The following is a 19,488-nucleotide window of genomic DNA, read 5'->3' as shown; positions in this document are numbered from 1 at the left end:
TAAGTTTTTGGAAACACAACTGAAAGTTAGGTTTATCAAATGTGAGTTTGACCTATTGATTATAGCATGGATCATGTTATGTTTCCTTAATACAGTCTGATTTGGTTGTTTATTTAATCATTTCATCTTCAAATTCAGATAACTTCTCTTACGATTGAGATGGTTTCAAATCATTATCTACCTAATAAAAGGGTAGCATGCCAATTGACCGTACCTTCACAATGTCCACCAGCCAAACAGGAATGAGTATGCAAATTAACCCAACAAAGATGGTGGGTTGATTTGCATATGCAGGCACTGAGCAGAGGGGACAGGGTGCAACGCTTGAGTCATCATTACGACGATGCAGGCATTCTGTACCACCTCAGCCACTCTGGGCCTCTGGGCATCGTGGGAAGGCAAAAAGGTGGCTCTGGGCCAAAGTGGAAAGGCTGCTCCAGCCAGAGTGAAGGCAGTGCCAGCAGCCAGGGGAATGAAGGCCCATTCTTGCACGAATCTTCATTCATGCATCAGGCCACTAGTATAATATCAAAGCATGAAAAATATATGACAGGCCATTTTGTATCTTCAGTAACTATCTTATCCATGAGTATGAAAAACAAGTGTAACAATGCACTAGAAAATCCCAAGTTTCATCTGCTTTAGCTTTGAATAGCCTATCGGTAGTGCCAAGAACATTGATAACCCTATTTTCCTGTATCTGAAGGTTTATATAGAAATACAGACCACTATTAAAAATACACATTCTTGTCTAATGTCTAATATATTTAGAAAATCAACTTTGTTTTCCATCCTTTAGGAGTGTGTCTCCAAGGCTTTAGACACTAAAATATTGCATGAAGTATGCAAGTTCCTGACTTTTCTCTATGATACTATTATTTTGAGTACTTGTTTATCTAACTACACAAACATACCAATATAAATTTTATTCTTAATTTTAATCCAATGTCAACAAATCCTTAGTTGAAAGGTGGACTGAGAATTGGAAATTCCTGGGAAAAGGAAGAATAGCCTGTCCCTTATTATCTTTTTCCACCTCTTCCTGGGACCATCTGTTTAATCTCTGTTTTCAGTGCTGAACAGGCAGTCTTGCAACATGTGTGAAGTCTGACTTAGTATTTTCACAGCTATCATCTTACAATTACAGAGGAAGGACAGAGTGTGACTCTACAATCAGCTGCTCTAGATAATAATAATCTCCAACTTAATAATTGTTTGGTCAGGGGCAAGTAACTTATCTCTCTGGGCTTTATTTTCTTTGCCTTCAAAATGAAGGGAAATTTCATAGGGTTTTGAGGATGAAATGGCACAAATACCTCTTAAGAATTTAACATAACACCAACACATAGTAAGAACTCAGTAAAGGTTGGTTTTTATTATTGTTTCCTATCATATTTTTTATTCTTCACTTTGCTCTATATTTTCCCTCCTTTAATACATCATTCATCATAATGGTCTATAATACTAGGATATAGCAACTGTACCTGGGCATTTATATGTTTAAGTGTTCAAAGGTTAAATCAATAGGTTAAGTCATGGAAAACAAGATTTTGACAAATAATCACTAAGCAGTAGGTTGTTTCAGTTAACTATTCTGTAGTTAGCTGATTTAAGAACTTCCACAGTGCCAGATACATTGTAGGTAATACACAAATACTTATTGAATGAATAAATCCAAGATAGAATTCAAAACATTATTAAATATAACATTGATAACATAATGTTTTATGATGATACCTAAGCTCTGTTTTCCCTGTTTCTTATGTTTTCTGAGAGAATCAGCATTTTTATAATTTTATGAGTTTATGAATTTTGTGAGAGAAAATGTGCATTTTACCTTTATTTTCTTTCATAGTACTAATTGACAATGTGCATTTTCAAATATGTTGACTAAACAGAATCCATAGTACTTGCATCATAAACTAGTGGGTTGACTAGGGAAACACAACAAAGGAAGAACCATCCCCTCCTTCCTTTGTTGTGTTTCCCTAGTCAACCCTAGGTTGACTAGGGAAACACAACAAAGGAAGGAGGGGATGGTCAAGTATTTCTTGGAATGAAAAAAGGAATTGTCTTTATGGGGAGAAGGAAAATGCAAAAGGGATGCTGGCTGATCACAGGATTATCCTCTAACTTACAGAATGTGGAGGAAGAAAATCTGGTTTGTGCATTCTTTAAACACTTCCTGATTTTTTAATATATGCGAGACAAATGTTGGGAGCCAGGGTTACAAAGCTTCCTTGCAGTGCTCAAACCATTTACTTATTTGGGGATTGTATTTGTTTTCAGTTGCTAACTTTAAAACGTTATTACAAACTCAGTGACTTAAAGTGGCAAAAGGTCAGAAAGCTGACACAGATCTCCTGGACTGGTCCGGTTCCTTTCTGGAAGCTGGGAAGAATCTGTTTCTTTGACTTTTCTCGTGTCTAGAGGCTGCCTGCATTCCTTGGCTCAGGAGCACCTTCCTCTATCTTGAAAGCCAACAACTTTATATCCCTCTGACCTTTTGGCAGTCATCACATCTCTCTCAAACTGAAGGAAAAAATCCAGGAAAGTTGGCTTGAAAAAAAACAAATGGGAGGATTCTCTACTTTTAAAGATTCATATGATTACATTAGACATACCAGGATAATCTATACTAATAAAAGGGTAATATGCTAATTAGACCAGATAGATCGGACGTCTTCCAGATATCCTTCTGGACAAAGCCATGGTAGCAGGGGCCGAAGCAGAGGCAGTTAGGGGCAATCAACCAGGCAAGCAGAGCAGTTAGGGGTAATCAGGCCTGCAGGGGAGAGCGGTTAAGGGCAATCAGGCTGGCAGGGGAGCACAGTTATGTGGCATCAGGCAGGCAGGCAGAGTGGTTAGGGGTAATCAGGCAGGCAGGTGAGCAGTTAGGAGCCATCGGTCCCAGATTGCAATAAGGATGTCTGACTGCCAGTTTTGGGGATCAGGCCTAAACTGGCAGTCGGACATCCCTCAAGGTGTCCCAGATTGGAGAGGGTGCAGGCCGGACTGAGAGAACCACCACTCTCCTGCATGAATTTCATGCACCAGACCTCTAGTTTAAAATAATTCTCCATCTCAAGGTCCTTAACCTTAAGCACATTTACAAAGTTAGTTTTGTCTTGCAAAGCAAACATTCATAGCTTCCAGGATTAGGTTACAGATATCTTTGGGAGCTGTTATTTTTCCTACCATAGGATCAGACATGAACAATCAACTACAAGTGACAAGTCATTTTAATAGAGTGAGCTGCAGAATGAAAAAAGACCAAACATTAGCCAAGAACTATGGACCAAATCATAGGATTAGGACAAATGAGCCAGGGTGAAAGAAAATGTAGGATTTTACCTAGTAAATAAGAAGGAGGGCAGCTGAGAGAGACTATTGTGTTGCTATTTTTTTTAACATCTACTGCCAACACAATCCAAAGTACCTTCATCTTTCATCCAGATTCTCAGTAGTTGCCTTACTAATTCCCATATACATTTTGCCTCTTTTCTAATTTATTTTCTACACAGCAATCAGGAAGCTCATGCATACGAGTCAAAAAAACAACTAGAGAGCAAATCTTGCCATGCGTCCACTTGAAATGCCTTTCCATCCATTAGCATTAAGATTGGCATCCTTAACATGATCCATAAGCCTGGCATGATCAGATGCTAACCTTCATTTTGTGCCTTATCTCTGACATCTTTCCTCTTTGTTTGGTGATCTGCTTTCCAACATGACCTTGTTTCATTTTTTTAAGCTAAGGTATACCTGATAAACCTGAGATGCACAAATAAAAATATTTGTACTTATTTTATAGTCACATACACACCACCCAGAACAGATCAAGAACATTTTCATCACCAAGAAAGTTAATTTGTGCATCTTACTAGTCAATGCTACTCCCACCAGAAGTAACCTTTTTTTCTAGTTTTACCACTATAGGTTAGTTTTTGCTACTTCTTAAATTTAATCTAAAAGGAATTGTAATATATTTTGCTTTTTATCTGGCTTTCACTCTACTAAGCATAATTCATTTGAATCCATTCAGTCAGCAGTTTGTTCATTTTTATTATAATGCATGATTTCAATGTATAAATAAGCTCTAATTTCTTTATTCATGCATGTGTGGATGAGTGTTTGACTTGTTTCCCATTTAGAGTTATTAATTTTATTTATACTTTTTAAAATTGAGATAAAATTGACATGTAACATTATATTACTTTCAGATGCACATCATGGTGATTTGGTATTTGTGAATATTGGTAAATAAACACCACAATAAATCTAGTTACCATCACCACGTGTAGCTACAAATTATTTTCTTTTGATGAGAATTTTTTAAAGATTTACTCTCATAGCAACTTTCAAATATACAACATATTATTATTAACTATGTAGTCACCATGCTGTACACAGATTTTTCAGGATTTGTATTTAATTATAACTGGAATTTTGTACCTTTTGACCACCTTTATCCATTTTGCCCTACCTCTGGCAACTAACAATCTTTTTACTGTCTCTCTAAGTTTAGGGATTTTTTTTTTTTTAGCTTCCCTATGTGAGATCTACAGTACTTGTCTTTGTCTGACTTACTTCACTTAACAGAATGTCCTCAGAGTCCATCCATGTTAGTGCAAATGGCAAGATTTCCTTCTTTTTTAAGGCTGAATAATATTTCATTGTGTGTGTGTGTGTGTGTGTGTGTGTGTGTGTGTGTGTGTGTATCTAATTTTCTTTATGCATTTAACTATGATCAACACTTCAGTTACTTCCATGGCTTAGTGATTGTAAATAATGCTACCATGAACATGGGGGTACAGATACCTTTTTGAATTAGTGTTTTCATTTCCTTCAGGTAAATACCCAGAAATGGAATTTCTGGATCATATGGTAGTTCTATTTTTAATGTTTTGAAGAACCTCCACCCTGTTTTTCATAGTCATTGCAAAAATTTACATTGCTACCAACAGTGCACAAGGATTCCCTTTTCTGCTCATCCTAGCCAATACATGTTATTTCTTATTGTTTTTTATAATAGCCATTCTAATAAGTATGAGGTGATATCTCATTGTGGTTTTGATTTGCATTTCCCTGATGATGAGTGATGTTGAGCACCTTTCATGTAGCTGTTGGCCATCTGTTCATCTTGTTTGGAAAGATTCAAGTCATCTGCCATTGGGGGCTATCATAAATAAAGATGCTACGATTTTTCTTTTTTTAATATAGTTTATTGATTTCAGAGTAGAATGGAGAGGAAGAGAGAGACAGAAACATCAATGATGAGAGAGAATCATTGATTTGCTGCCTCCAATGGGGATTGAGCCCAAAACCCAGGCATGTGCCCTTGACTGGAATTGAATTTGGGACCCTTCAGTCCACAGGCCAGTGCTCTATCCACTAAGCTGATTTTTCTTTATTGTGGTAAAAAGCACATAACATTTACCATCTGAACCATTTTGAGTGTACAATAACTACCATTAAATATGTGTCCATTGTTGTGCAAAGTTTTCACCTTGTAAAACAGAACTCTAAGCCTATTTAGCAATAGCTTCCCTTCTCCCCCTCATCCTAGCTCCTGGCACCCATCATTCTGCTTTCTGTTTCTAAGCATATGACTGCTTTAGATACCTCATATAAGTGGAATCATTCCGTATTTGCCTTTTTGTGACTTGGCTTACTCTACTTAGCATAATGTCCTCAAGGTTCATCCATGTTGTAGCATATGTCAAGACTTCCATCTTTCATATGGCTGAATACTTCAATGAATGAGAGTGCAAGTATCTCTTCAAGATCCTGTTTTCATTTCTTCTGGATATATACCCAGAAGTGGAATTGCTGAATCACATGGTAATGACATTTTTAATTTTTTGAAGAATCTATCTCTGAAATTTTATGCACATTTTTATTTTGTGAACAGAAGCACTCAGTTTCTCTGATACATATCTAGAGGTAGGACTGCTGAGCTGCAAGGGAGCCATATGTTTTACTTTGTAAGAAACTTCCAAGTGCTTTCCAAAAGAGCTATGCTGTTTTTTCATTCCTATCAGCAATGAATGACAGTTCCAGTTGCTTCATATCTTCACCTACACTTTGTATAATTGGTCTTTATAATTAAGCCTTTTAGTGAGTATTCAATAGCATCTCAATGTGGTTCAGATTTTCTCCAAAGAGCCATGTTCACGTGCACATCAGACCTTCTTGGCACATACCCTTTCCTCCATTTGGATTACTTATCTTGTCTTCCTTATACTCCCACTAGCCCTATACTGGCTTCTTCATTCTCTTCCACTTATACTTTAGATCTCAGATCCAGTATTTCTTTCTCTTCTTGGAGAATGTCTACTGACCATCAATTCCAAAATCAGATCAGGTCCCCTGCTATACTTTTTATATCTCCTCTGTAGTTTTAATGCCTAGAACAGAGCCAGATGAATACTATATACTCACTAATTATTTCTTGAATCGATGAAAAGTTCAGTATACGGAGACATGCCAGCTTTTGGGGAGATGTGGGGCCTTGATACGAGCCCTCACAGCTGTGGAAAGGTAAACTATGACAGCCATGCTAGAAAGCAGTTTGCTACCAGTTAGTATATGCAAAGCACATGATATAGTAATCGTGCTCCTAGGAGTGTATACTGAAGACATTCTCACCGAGGGTCATTCAAATGCATGTTCTAAGAAGTTTACTACAACTTTATTAATAATGGGTAGATAGGAGGAGTCAAACCCAGGGCCCAGTATTGGGAGAATGAATAGTTAAAATGTGGCAAATGTTCATAATGGAGATGCCACTTAGCACTTGGCAGCTACAGACTAGAAAAACATAAATACACCACTGAGTGAGAATATTAAGCAAGATTAATTATACCTGTGTATATAAAAATAAAATTTGCATTAAAAAAATACTGTATATGCCTACAAAATAGTAGTACATAGTGTTGAAGAATGCCTTGTGAACAAAATCGTGTACAAAGCATGTATTAGGTTGCTTTTCTTGGAGGAGGACTAGGAAGTAGAATATAGGGATTAAATTAAGCCAGTAAAATAGGAGGAAGGGAAGGGTAGGGGAAGGTCAAATGGGGTGGGGGAGGGGAAGGGAGATATATGTAATACTTTAAACCACATGTGTCAAACACAAGGCCCGCGGGCCAAATCCGTCCCGCCAGGCCTTGCAATGTGGCCCGCACCGCGCTGTCATCACTGCACTCCGCTGCGTTTCCATCACAATGACAGTTTATGACTGTTCAGTAAACCGTTCGGCCCGCGATTTAGACTGGATTTTAGATTTTGGCCCCTTCTCTGATTGAGTTCGACACCCCTACTTTAAACAATAAAAAAAAATTTAAATTAAAAAAAATTAAACCAGTAAGGATCCGGACTGGTGGCTGTTGTGGTGGCAGCCAGAGCAGTGGACCAGGGTGCAGGCAGTCCCACTATAGAGGAAGAGCGGAGCTTCTGGGACATCTCTTACTCCCAGTCCTGCCGCAGTACTGCCTCAGCTATCCTCAGCTCTCACTGCGCTCGCTCACCAATGTCACCTGCTCCGTGTGGCTGGTGGATTTTCGCCCTCTGCGAGAACAGCATGATTCTCTTCGCTGCCATAGCCATCACCCTCACAGAGGCCTGTGGTTACCTCCATTCTGTGAAGCTTGATCCGGAGACTCTGGTAATCACTGATTCCCTTGGCACCCAGATGACGTCATCCTATGCCTCTGGCAAAGAAAGCACCACCTTCATTGAGGTGGGCAAGGGAAAGAATGTTATCATTAATGAGGCTATTTACGTGCAGAAGATGACTGCCTACCTCTGCATTTTATTGAACGGCCCTGTGGAACCAAATGGCATATCCCAAGTAGTACCTGTCTTCCAGAGTTCCACGCCCCAGCTGAACTGCTTGATTGAAGCATACAGGGGCTGCCAGGACACCCAGCACACCTGAAAGCGAATCTACAAGCCCCTGAGCCCAGCCTTCAGAAGGCCTGTACTGTCTTCCATGGGAAATGACTCCTAAGCCCCCGGCTGGCGTATTTTCTGTATTCAAACCATCATGCGCACCTGGTCTTAGGAACCAGGGTGGATGCAGTAGACCGAGAGCCACACAGCAGGTGACTGGAACCGAAATCACTGTGTGATGTTGAGCAAAGTGTTCCTGGTATTTCAGTGCTCTCTTGTGGGGTACATGTACTTCACAGCTGAGAGGAGACCGTGAGAAATGACATGTCAAAAGTCATGTTGACAAAGAGCACTTTGTGAATTTCCTAAGCACGTTCAAGTTTATTTTTTGTTGAAATCAGTGGAGTAAGACAATGGGAAACTGATATCTCCTAAGAAAGATAATTTCCAACTGTATAAGAGTTAAGAAAGAAGTCCAGCCCTTCAAAAGACTAGTCTCTGTCTTCCTAGCTCCTGTGCCTGTACAGGGTTAAATGTGATGCCTCTCTTAATAAACAGATCTCCTTCCCCCCAAAAAATTAAACCAATAAAATAAGATGTATCTTACTAAATGACATTAATATTAATTAAGTACTGTTTTAAAAATCATAGGATATGAAATACCCACTTAAGGGGAGATAAAAGAATTTAATTTTATGCTATATCTTAACTGAAGTTAAATTATTTTTTATTTTTATTTGTGTAAAGTACCATAACCTGATTGGTGGACTGAACTAAATCTTCCCTTGGTATATAAAATGTTTGCCCTTCATTGAAAGAAGACCATTAATGTTAAATTGGCTCACTGTAGTAGAAGTTTATACCTTTCAATTAGTTGAACTGTTGTACTACAGTTTACTTTTAGAGATTTTATTTAGACCATCCTATATCTCTACCTCACTTAATTAAAAATAGAATTAAATTGAAAGATAATGAAGATTCACATCTCACTTTCCCCCATTCCTTTCCACAACTGTGTCTTTGTTAATCAAGGTGAACTTTTGTGATTGCAGCAGAAAGCCCACAGTTCTCTAAGTGAGTGAAGGAGAGAGCCTCCATATTTCCAGAGCATGTCTTCATACTCTTTCACCAAAAACAAACATCAAATGGCCATCCCAAGTTAGTTCATTTTCTTAGTGTTTTGTAAAAATTGTTTCTTTAAAAGTCACCTTTTAAAAAATTAGACATATAAAACTTTTACTTAGGGACAAAGGTTGGGTAAAAATAGCACCAACTATTGTACATTGGTAGCCATGGATATGAGAAGGGAGCTATTATAACTCATCGCAATGGCAGACATAAATAACAGTTATTCTGTAACTACTTAACATTTTACAGTGTATAAAATATGTTATCTTAAAGTAACTCACTCAAACCTCATAACCCTTAGGTCAGAAATTATTATTTCCATTTTAAAGAGAAAGTGATCATCTAGAGATAGTGATTTGCTTAAAGTTAATTTTTAGAAAGTGGCAAAACTGGGACTTAAACCTTGGAATCTAGGATATTTTCCCAACTTGCTATGCTACTAACAGTACTTGCATGCTTCAAGACATGGAGAGAATTGGCTAATTATATGCATGTGTATTTGATTCAATAGAAGGAAGGAAGCAGTAAACGGACTACTTTAAAAAAAAACAGTTACTATAAAATGATTTTTAAGGAAAGAGATACATCTGATAGAAAGCTATATATTATACCTACAAGTCCACGTGTTTGAACAGAAGAGGCTCCAGTTTTGCCAGTGATGGAGTTGTACTGCAGACACTCTGATCCTGTCCTCCTGTCCCAGAACCAGAGCAACAAAGATCATGAAGAATCAGGGAAAGGTGACACCATCAAAGGAACATAGTAAATGTCCAGTAACTGGTCCCAAAGAAATGAACGTACATGAATTTCCTGAAAAAGAATTAGAAATAATTATTATAAAGATGCTCAGAAAGTTATAAAAGAATACATATAAACAATTTGACAAAAAAAAAATCAGGATGAACAAAATAAGAAATACAAAGAGATAAAGAAAACCTTAAAAAGAACCAAACCAAAGTTCAGAACTGAAGAATACAATAACTGAACTAAAGAATTAAGTACAGAGCTCAATATTGGACTGAGCCAAGCAGAAGTAAGAATCAGCTAACTCAAAGTCAAATCATTTGAAATTATCCAGTCAGAGGATCAAAAGGAAAAATAATGAAAAAGAATGAGGGAAGCCTGTTGGACTTTTGGAGTACCATTAAGACAAAAAAAAATTTAATTATTGGAGTCCCAGGAGGAGAAGAGAGGACAAGGATGAAAGGGGAAGAAAACTTATTTAAAGTAACAATGGCTGAGAACTTCCCAAATCTGAGGAGAGATATGGATATCCAAGTTTATGAAACTAATAAGTCAGCCCCAAATTTCCATCCAAAAGGATCCTTCTCCAAGATACATTATAATAAAGCTGTCTAAAATCAAAGACAAAGAAAGGATTGTAAAAGTAGCAATTCTTTCATACAAGAGAACCTTTATAAAACTATCAGTGGATTTAGCAGCAGAATTCTTGCAGGCCAGGAAAGAGTGGGATGATATAGTCAAAGTGATGAAGAAAAAAACTGCCAAGCACAGTACTTTACCCAGCATAGCTGTCCTTCAGAACTGAAGGTGAGATAAAGACTTTCCAAAACAAAAGCTGAGGTTGTTCATCACCATAAGACCTGCCTTAAAGAAATTCTGAAAATTTTTCAAGCTGAAAAGAAAAGATGCTAACAAGTAACATGAAAATATACAACACACTGGTAAAGGTAAATATATAGGCAGCTTCAGAATACTCCAGTACTATAATGATGATGATATGTTAATCACATAACTCTAGTATAAAGATTAAAGGACAAAAGTATAAAAACAGGTATAATTTGTTAATGGATACACAATATAAAATTATGTAAATATAATGTTATCAGGTTAAAATATTCTGTTATATCAAGTAAGCTTCAGAATAACCATAAAACAGAAATCTATAGTAGATATGCACAATACAATGAGGAGAAGGTAATCAAAGTATACCACTATGGAAAATCATCAATTCAAAAGGAAGACATCAAGAGAGGAAGACAGGAACTACCAAACAGACACAAAACAGTTAACAAGATAAAACAGTAGTAAATCCTTAAGAATAATTAATTATTTTAAGTTTAAATGGATTAGATATGCCAATCTAAAGGCATAGAGAGACTGAATGATTTTTTTAAAAAGAACCAAATATATTACTGCCTACAAAATATTTTAGTTTCCAGGTCACATACAGCCTCAAAGTGAAGGGATAAAAATAAAAAATAAAAAAGATACTCCATGTAAATGGAAACCAAAATAGAGCAGAGGTAGCAATACTGGTATCAGAAAGAAATAGACTTTAATTCTAAAACTGTAACTGGACACAAAAAAAGATCATTATATAAGGGTAAAGAGGCAACTTTTCAAGAGGAAACCACAATTGTAAACATATATGCACCCAAAATCAGACCCCTAAACACATTATGCAAATACTAACAGATCTGCGGGAGTAATAGACAATAATACAATAGAAGGGGCATCAAATACCCCACTTCCTACAAGGAATAGATCATCCAGACAGAAAATCAATAAGGAAACATTGGATTTAATCTTTAGACCATGTGTACCTAACAGACATACACAAAATATTCCATGCAATGAAAGGGAAATATATACATTTATTTCCATGTTTCACATTCTCCAGAATAGGTTATATTTTAGGTCACAAAAAATTCTTAGGACATTTTTAAAAGATTGAAATAATACCTATTATCTTTTCTGACCACAGTGAAATTAGAAATCAGTAATGGGAGAAAAATTGGAAATTTCACCAATATATGAAAATTAAACACCTGTTTACACCTGACCAACTAATGGATCAAGGATTAAATGAAAAGAAAATTTAAAAACTTATATTGAAACAAATGAAAATGGAAACACAACATAGCAAAACTTATGGTATATAACAAAAGCAGTGCTAAGAGGCAAATTTATGTCAATAAATGCCTATATTAAAAATAATAATTATATCAAATAAGCTAAGTTTACTAATCTTAAGGACTAGAAAAAAAAGAAATTAAGCCTAAAGTCAGCAGAAGAAAAAAGATAAAAGTCAGAGCAGAAATAAATGAAACAGAGAATAGAAAAACAATAGAAAAGCTCATTGAAACTAAAACTAACTGTTGTTTAAAAAAAAAAAAAAAAGATTTTAAAATGCCAAACAGTTAGCTATACTTACCAAAAAAGAGAACTCAAATAAATTATAAGTGAAAGAGGAGACATTATATCTGATACCACACAAAAAGTGTCACAAGAGACTACTATAAACAATTACAGGCCAACAAATTGGACAATCTTAAAGAAATTGACAAACTCCTAGAAGCATATAACTTATTAAGTTTGAATCATGAAGAAATAGAAAATCTAAACATATTAAGAAAATTAAATCCGTAATCAAAACCTTCCAACAAAAGCCCAGTCCCATGGTTTCACTGGTGGAATCTTCTAAAGATTTAAGGAAGAATTAACACAAATACTTCTCAAACTCATCAAAAAAAATGAAAAAGAAGGGAACACACTGGACTAATTTTATGCAGCCAGCATTATCCTGATAACAAGCCAGACAAGAATACTAAAGTAAAGAAAACTATATAGGCCAATATTCCTGATGAAGATAGATACAAAAGCCTCAGAAAAATAGTAGCAAACCATTTTCAACAGCACCTTAAAAGGATCATACACTGTGATCAAATTGTGTGCAAAGATGGCTCATCATATGCAAATCAATCAGCATGATACACTACATTAATATAATGAAGAATAAGAATCATATGGTTAGAAAAAACAATGGACAAAATTCACTATCTTTGATAATTAAAAACTCTCACCAAATTGGGTATAAAAGTAACATACCTCAAAATAATAAAGGTCACATATGACCCACAGCTAACATACTCAATGATAAAATGTTGAAAATTTTCACTCTAACATCAGAAACAAAATAAGTGTTTCTGTTTGATGGTGACATGATCTTGGATATAAAAAATGCTGAAATTCCACCAAAACAAAATCTGTTAACACTATTAAACATTCAGTGAAGTTCAAGGATACAAAATAAGATCTATATACCATAAACAATGAAGAATTTGATGAAATAAACTGAAGAATACACAAATAAATGTAAATATATTCCATGTTCAGGGATTAGAAGAGTTTATATTGTTAAAACATCCATACTACCCAAAGTTATCTATAGATTCGATGCTATTCTTACCAAAACTCCAGTGGCATTTTTCACAGAAATAGGAAAAAATCCTAAAGTTCATATGGAACTACAGAAAAATCCTGAATAGCCAACGCTATAGTCTTGGGAAAGGACACAGCTAGAGATATCAAACTATATTAGAAAGCAGAAATAATTAAAACAATATGGCACTGGCATAAAAACAGACACATAGACTATTGGAACAGAATTGAGAGCCCAGCAATAAATCCTCACACATATGGTCAATTGATATTTGACAAGGGAGCCAAGAATATTCATTGGGGAAATAATAACTTCTTCAGTAAGTGTTTTTGGAATAACTGTATATTCACATAGAAAAGAATAGAAATCGGGATCCTATCTTACACCAGTCACAAAAATTAGCTCAAAATGGGTTAAAACTTAAATGTAAGGCCTGAAACTGTGAAACTCTCAAAAGGAAACATAGGAAAAATGATCCTTGACCTGTTTTTTTGCACTAGTTTTTAGGTGTGACAACAAGAAAAAAGCAATAAAAATAAACAAATGTGACTACAGCAGACCAAAACTTCCATGGTGCAGAAGACAATCAAAATGAAAAGGAAATCTATGAAAAAGGAGAAAATAGTTGCAATTCATGTATCTAGAAATGGATTCAAATCCACAATTTACATGGAACTCAGACAATTCAATAAATAATTTACACTAATAAAAGAGAAACACGCAAATTGACCATATCTCTGCTATACCCATCAGCCAATCAGGATGGATTATGTAAATTAACCCAACTAAGATAGAGGCTGTCACAGAACTGGAGTGAGCAGGAGGCTTGGGTTGCCCTCAGTGATGGAGGAAGCCAAGATTCCTGCCTGCCCTGGCCAGCCCTGGCCTCTGCTCAAGGCTACAAAGTTTCAATTATAGAAGATAATTAAATCCCAGATACTTGCTTCCAGCAGCCCTGGCCTCCACTCAAGGAGGCACTGAAAAAAAAATAGAAAAAAAAGGAGGGGCGGGGAGCTTTGGTCACCTATGGGTGATCCGGCCAGCATGGGATGGCAGTTATGGATGATCAGGCTGGTGGGAGGTGGTGCCATTGGGGATAAGCAGACCAGCAGGGGGGCAAGCAGGCCATCAGTGTGGGTCAGGGCAGCAGAGGGGGGCAGTTTGGAGTGAGCAGGCCAGCAGGAGGGCAGTGTGGGCAAGCAGGCCAGTGGGAAGGGAAGGTTGGGGCAAGCAGGCCAGCAGGTGGGGAAGTTGGGGTGAGTAGGCCGGCACGGGGGGAAGTTGGGGGTGAGCAGGCTAGTGGAGGGGGGCAGTTGGGAATAAGCAGGCTGACAGGCAGAGTGGTTAAGGGCAATCAATCAGACAGGCAGGCGGTGAGCAGTTAGAAGCCAGCAGTCCCGGATTGTGAGAGGGATGTCTGCCTGCCGGTTTAGGCCCAATCTCTGTAAAATGGCAACAGGACATCCTTAGAGGGGTCCCAGATTAGAGAGGGTGCAGGCCGGACTGTGGGACACAACCCCTCCCCCCATGCATGAATTTCATGTACCAGGCCACTAGTAATAATAATAATCCAATTTAAAAATGGGCAAAGGACCAGAATATTTTTCTAAAGATGTACAAATGGCTAACAACTACATGAAAAGATGCTCAATATCACTAATTATCAGGGAAATGCAAACCAAAGCAACAAGGAAATCTCTAATTGCATGTGTTAAAATGGCTATCATCAAGTAAAACAATAGATACCAATTGTTAGTGAGAATATGGAGAATACAGAACTCCTCGGCACTATAGATTGGCACATGAATTGATGCAGCCACTAAGGAAAGCAGTATGAAGGGTCCTCAAGAACTTAAAAGTAGAACTACCATGTGGTCCAGAAGGAAAAAAAAATCACTTACCTTGAAAAGATGTCTGCACTTTCATATTCATCGCAACATAATTCACAATAGCCAAGACATGGAAACAGCCTCGTGTCCATTGACAGATAAATGGACACAGAATACAGTATATAAGTGCAATAGAATATTATACAGCTGTAAAAAGGGAGGTTCAACATGGTTCTTACTATAACAACACAAAATAGTGGTGGTAATGTGAGGTGAAGGATTAATTATTGTGGTAAATATTTTGCAATATATGTGTGTATCAAATTATCACACTAATTGTACACCTTAAACATCCACTATGGCATATGCCAATTTTATCTCAAAAAAGGAAGAAGGAAAGAAATTGGAAAATTCAGTCTCCATTAGAGTATGTAGTTTAAAGATTCTATATCTAAGGTATCCACATACTCTCAGATACAAATAAGTTTGCATGTTTACAAATACACCAATTTAGTTTTCCTTAGTTTAAAATGTTTCTTCTCAGAATGCTGAAATTTTAGTTTTGAAGCATTTTAATAGAGTATTAATGATTTAGATAGCTTTTATCTATCTTTTATAGCAACTCGAAGCACTTATAACTTTCTTATCCAGTACATTTTCAGACAAACTCCCTTGGAGATTATCAGTGGTAGTAGTAGCAGTACTAGTAGTAATAGTATTTAGTGTTTCACATGGACTCATTTGGCACTCTCCTATTGGTAATGTTAAATAATGAGTACCTAATAGTTCTCATTCATCAGAGGATGCATTAAAATCTTATTATCATCCCAGGGGTAAAAACCTTTAAGTATTTTAAATTTGTTATTAAAATGCTAAGCTAAAATGGCAACTACTTTTTCACTGCATGGAAACCTTGGCTTTTTTTCTTATAAATCTATAAAATAACATGACTAAACAGTTCATTTGTTTTCATAAGCAGCTGTGTTTTAAACATAGCATTTTTTTCTAGTATGAAAGTAATTCATTATAGAATATTTCCAAGTAGATAAACAAGAAGAAAAAGAAAATTAAAACCACCTACCCATCATTCCACCACCCAGAGGAAACTGTTATCCAAGTATGTACAGTGTCTCCTTATGGCAGCGTAATCATAATTCTGTATCCGTAGGCTATTCAACACCATTTTACACGTTAGATGGCGAAAAGATAGATCCAAAGTATATGTGTGTATCAAATTATTAAATAACTAATGTCTCATATTGTTTGTTTACAAGTCAGTTTTACCTGCTTTTTCTTTAACCTGCACTAATTCAGTCAGGAACGTCTTTTTTCTCATACTCTTTAAACCTGAAACCACAGCCTCATGGAAGTGCAGTTACAACGTTAACACATTGCAACATTAGCAACTTGCAGAGTTCAGACTCAAACGCAATTCTCCCGTGCATCCAGAATTCCAGCAGAGTTCCCTCGTCAATCCAACTACCTCATGTATGCGGGTTCCTACTACAATTAGTCCCTTTGGCTAAATTAAAAAACCATTCTGCAAGTTTGCCTTAAAACACCCTCAGAGTGTTACCAAATTAAGGTTAAATCTCAAGTATAAATTTCAAGCAATTAGTTTTGGTTTTACCCGAGCAGAACACCCCACAGATGATGCCGAATAAAAACTATTTACACACTACCATAGTGCGTTTCTTGTAAAAACGTTGGGTCTGTAGCAGCGATTTGCTAATCAAATTCAGAATTTGATTTGAAATGCCTCCGGCAGGCAGCCAATCCAGTTATGAAAGAACAGAAGCAAAAACCAGAGCCCTGGTGAGTTTCCTCCAGAAGCTAGCTGGGTCCTTTGCTCTAGTTAGAAACCTGGTTCCATAGGAAATCGCTGCAATTGCTCCTAAAATAAAATACCGTAGTTAATTTTTTCAATAAATTATTGGACTGAACTAGACACAAAACATGAACATTTTGGAATCTAGAGTTATAAAATATTCTGACATGTTTTAATATAAACAGGAACATTTTCAATGATTGCTTGGATCTAAAATGTTTTTCCACTTGACATTTGTTTATACTTCCTAGGAAAGAAACTCTATTTATGGATAACTGAATAGCACAAATAAACATTAGAGAGAGCTGAAAAATCAGCTTTGATTATGCATGAAAATCTACAATGTCATTGTGTACTCTTATGCCGAATTCTGATTGCCTGTTTATTTTTACAGAATCGCTGGTGAGCCTATGGAAGAGGAGCCAGCCTTGTGAAGTGCCAAGACCCCCTCTCCCCCCCATATTTCCTGTGTGTGACATCATTGTGTATCCCCCCATCCCCCACCCCAGCACCCACAGACGTGTCTTGTCTGCTGCCTGGGTGGCACAGATTCGATGGAACATAAACACTGGGCACGAAATTCTGAACAGCAGCTTCACTTGTTCTTTGGATGGACTTGAAAGGGCATTAAAGATTCCGTAAATGTAACCGCTGTGATTCTAAAGTTACAGTAAACCACGATTGGGAGAAACTGCTTCCAGCATGCATTTAGTATGCTGGGTGACCCACTCCCGGGCCCAGAGCAGGAACCAGAAACATCTAATACAGTATTAGATACTGTTCATTACACACGCTGTGACAGCCAGTGAAATTTTGGGCAAAACCTAAGAAATACTCATTCCTGACATTCTGATCCGTTTTTTTTTCGTTGGGTAATTTTTGTCAAACAGTCTCAGATTGTTTACAGGATTTGCTTTCAGCTATGAACGGATAGCAATTCCCGACAGATCGCAGGGATTTTGTTTGGTTTGGTTTTGTTTGTTTTTTGGCCTTTGTTTTAACACATGGTTCGACTCTTGCTAGTTAAGAGTTCAAGATGGAGGAACTGCACTGAGGCTTTTTCAGTGGAGCAAACCATGCCGTAACTCCCCCTCCACACGCCAAACAAACCTCAAACACTGTATAGGATGGTGCAATATTTTATGTCACTTAAAAAAAAAAGAAAAGCTACCCTACCCTAACATCCCTCCCTGTGTTCTCACACACAAATGCGATTTGCAACTGGGAGGATGAGACCTCCCTCCCAGCTCACATCCCTTGCTCTGAGGACAGTAGCTCTAAGCATATGTTCTGTGGAGGATTTCCAGTGTCTTTTCAAAGACGGTCTTAATTTATTCCAAAATCTATCAAGAACTTATTCCCGCACTTTTCTTTTTTCTGCCTTCCATCACTCCCTTTCTTCTAACCTTTCATCTTTACTTCCTATAGAAATCTAGATTACCCATAATCTCCCCCAATTTCTCAGGAGCCTTGAGTATTTTTTTTTATTATTATTATCCAGGTTAACACAGTTGCTTTGTCTAGAGTGTTCTTATAGCTGTGAAATCATAGAGGTAAATATGGCTTAAGCAATGTTACTGAATTTTCTAGATCTCTGAAATGTGTTAATGAAGACATTGAAGTCACCTTGAATTGAGTTAACCTTGAAGTTGTGCCTTTATGAGAAAAAAAACAAAGCCACCAGGAACTTAACCTTTGCACATGTTGCCTTAGCGTCAAAGGCTAAAAATAACAGACTTTTATTTCTGAGATTTAAAGTAACTTACTACATATAAGTAGGTTATTCCCCTACAATCCAAAATTTTATTTCAGTGTATAACTTGAACACATAAAGACATTGATATAGAATACCTTGCAGTATTTAATATATGACAATGCTTTTGAAAGAGTTGATGTTTCTTTTTTATATATTTTCCTAACTCAAAGGATATATTAAAGCCATAAGTGAAGATTGTCATGCTTTTATTCAGAAATCTGAAAGAAACCTTAATTAAAACAAGGTTTTAGGAGAGGCTCTGATATAAAAGATATAGGACAATATGGTTTTAGTTAAAGAGGACTCTAACCTGTAAATCAAAGATGAAAGATTTCACTCAAGTAGAATTATATAACTCCCTTTTGTTATACACTCAGACCATTTTTTTTCATGCATTTGGTTTTTTTAGGATTACAATTTTAATTTTAAAGACTTTTATTACATATACAAAAATGGCTCAATACTTGGTTTAACATCTTAGAAATTTGAGTCGTCCTTTGAAATGGGAAATCTAAAGTGGAATGTAACTCAGTATTAGGTAAAAAATTACTTTCATTGAAAATGAGTAAGATCAATCTCAATTCACAATAGTAATGAATTTTTTGTAAAATATTTCATAATATTTTTCAGAGAAATTCAAGCCAGTCATAATTGCTAGCTCCTGCTATTTTGCGTATTTCCTTGAAATTTACTTCCAAAAAACCAAATAATGGTGCCAAAGGCTTTCACAGAAAATATATCATTTTAATTGAAAACATAATTGTGACTATTTACAAGAAAAAATGATATTTACAAATCTCTATTATTGCTCTCAATCTTCCCAAGTATTGTTTAGATTTTGAATAAGAGAATGAAACAGTCTAGTGCA

The 19,488-nt window shown here is 36.5% G+C and overlaps 1 protein-coding gene and 1 pseudogene across 1 annotated transcript in view; both read left to right on the top strand.

Annotated features, from left to right (window-relative positions):
- HDAC9 (histone deacetylase 9) overlaps positions 1 to 17,555 on the top strand; it is an 817,093-nt gene extending 799,538 nt beyond the window's left edge. The window contains exon 27 of the mRNA XM_036429233.2: positions 17,259 to 17,555. Within this exon, the coding sequence (XP_036285126.2) occupies positions 17,259 to 17,298 (40 nt within the window). The 3' untranslated portion in view covers positions 17,299 to 17,555. The remainder of the gene's footprint in view (positions 1 to 17,258) is intronic.
- LOC118714515 lies at positions 6,487 to 8,461 on the top strand (annotated as a pseudogene).
- Positions 17,556 to 19,488: the final 1,933 nt, after the last annotated feature.

Source organism: Pipistrellus kuhlii, unplaced genomic scaffold (assembly GCF_014108245.1).
Source record: "Pipistrellus kuhlii isolate mPipKuh1 unplaced genomic scaffold, mPipKuh1.p scaffold_m20_p_10, whole genome shotgun sequence".
Classification (NCBI taxonomy): domain Eukaryota; kingdom Metazoa; phylum Chordata; class Mammalia; order Chiroptera; family Vespertilionidae; genus Pipistrellus; species Pipistrellus kuhlii.
The sequence above is the reverse complement of the archived record's forward strand: the minus strand, read 5'-3'. Positions and strand labels throughout refer to the sequence as shown.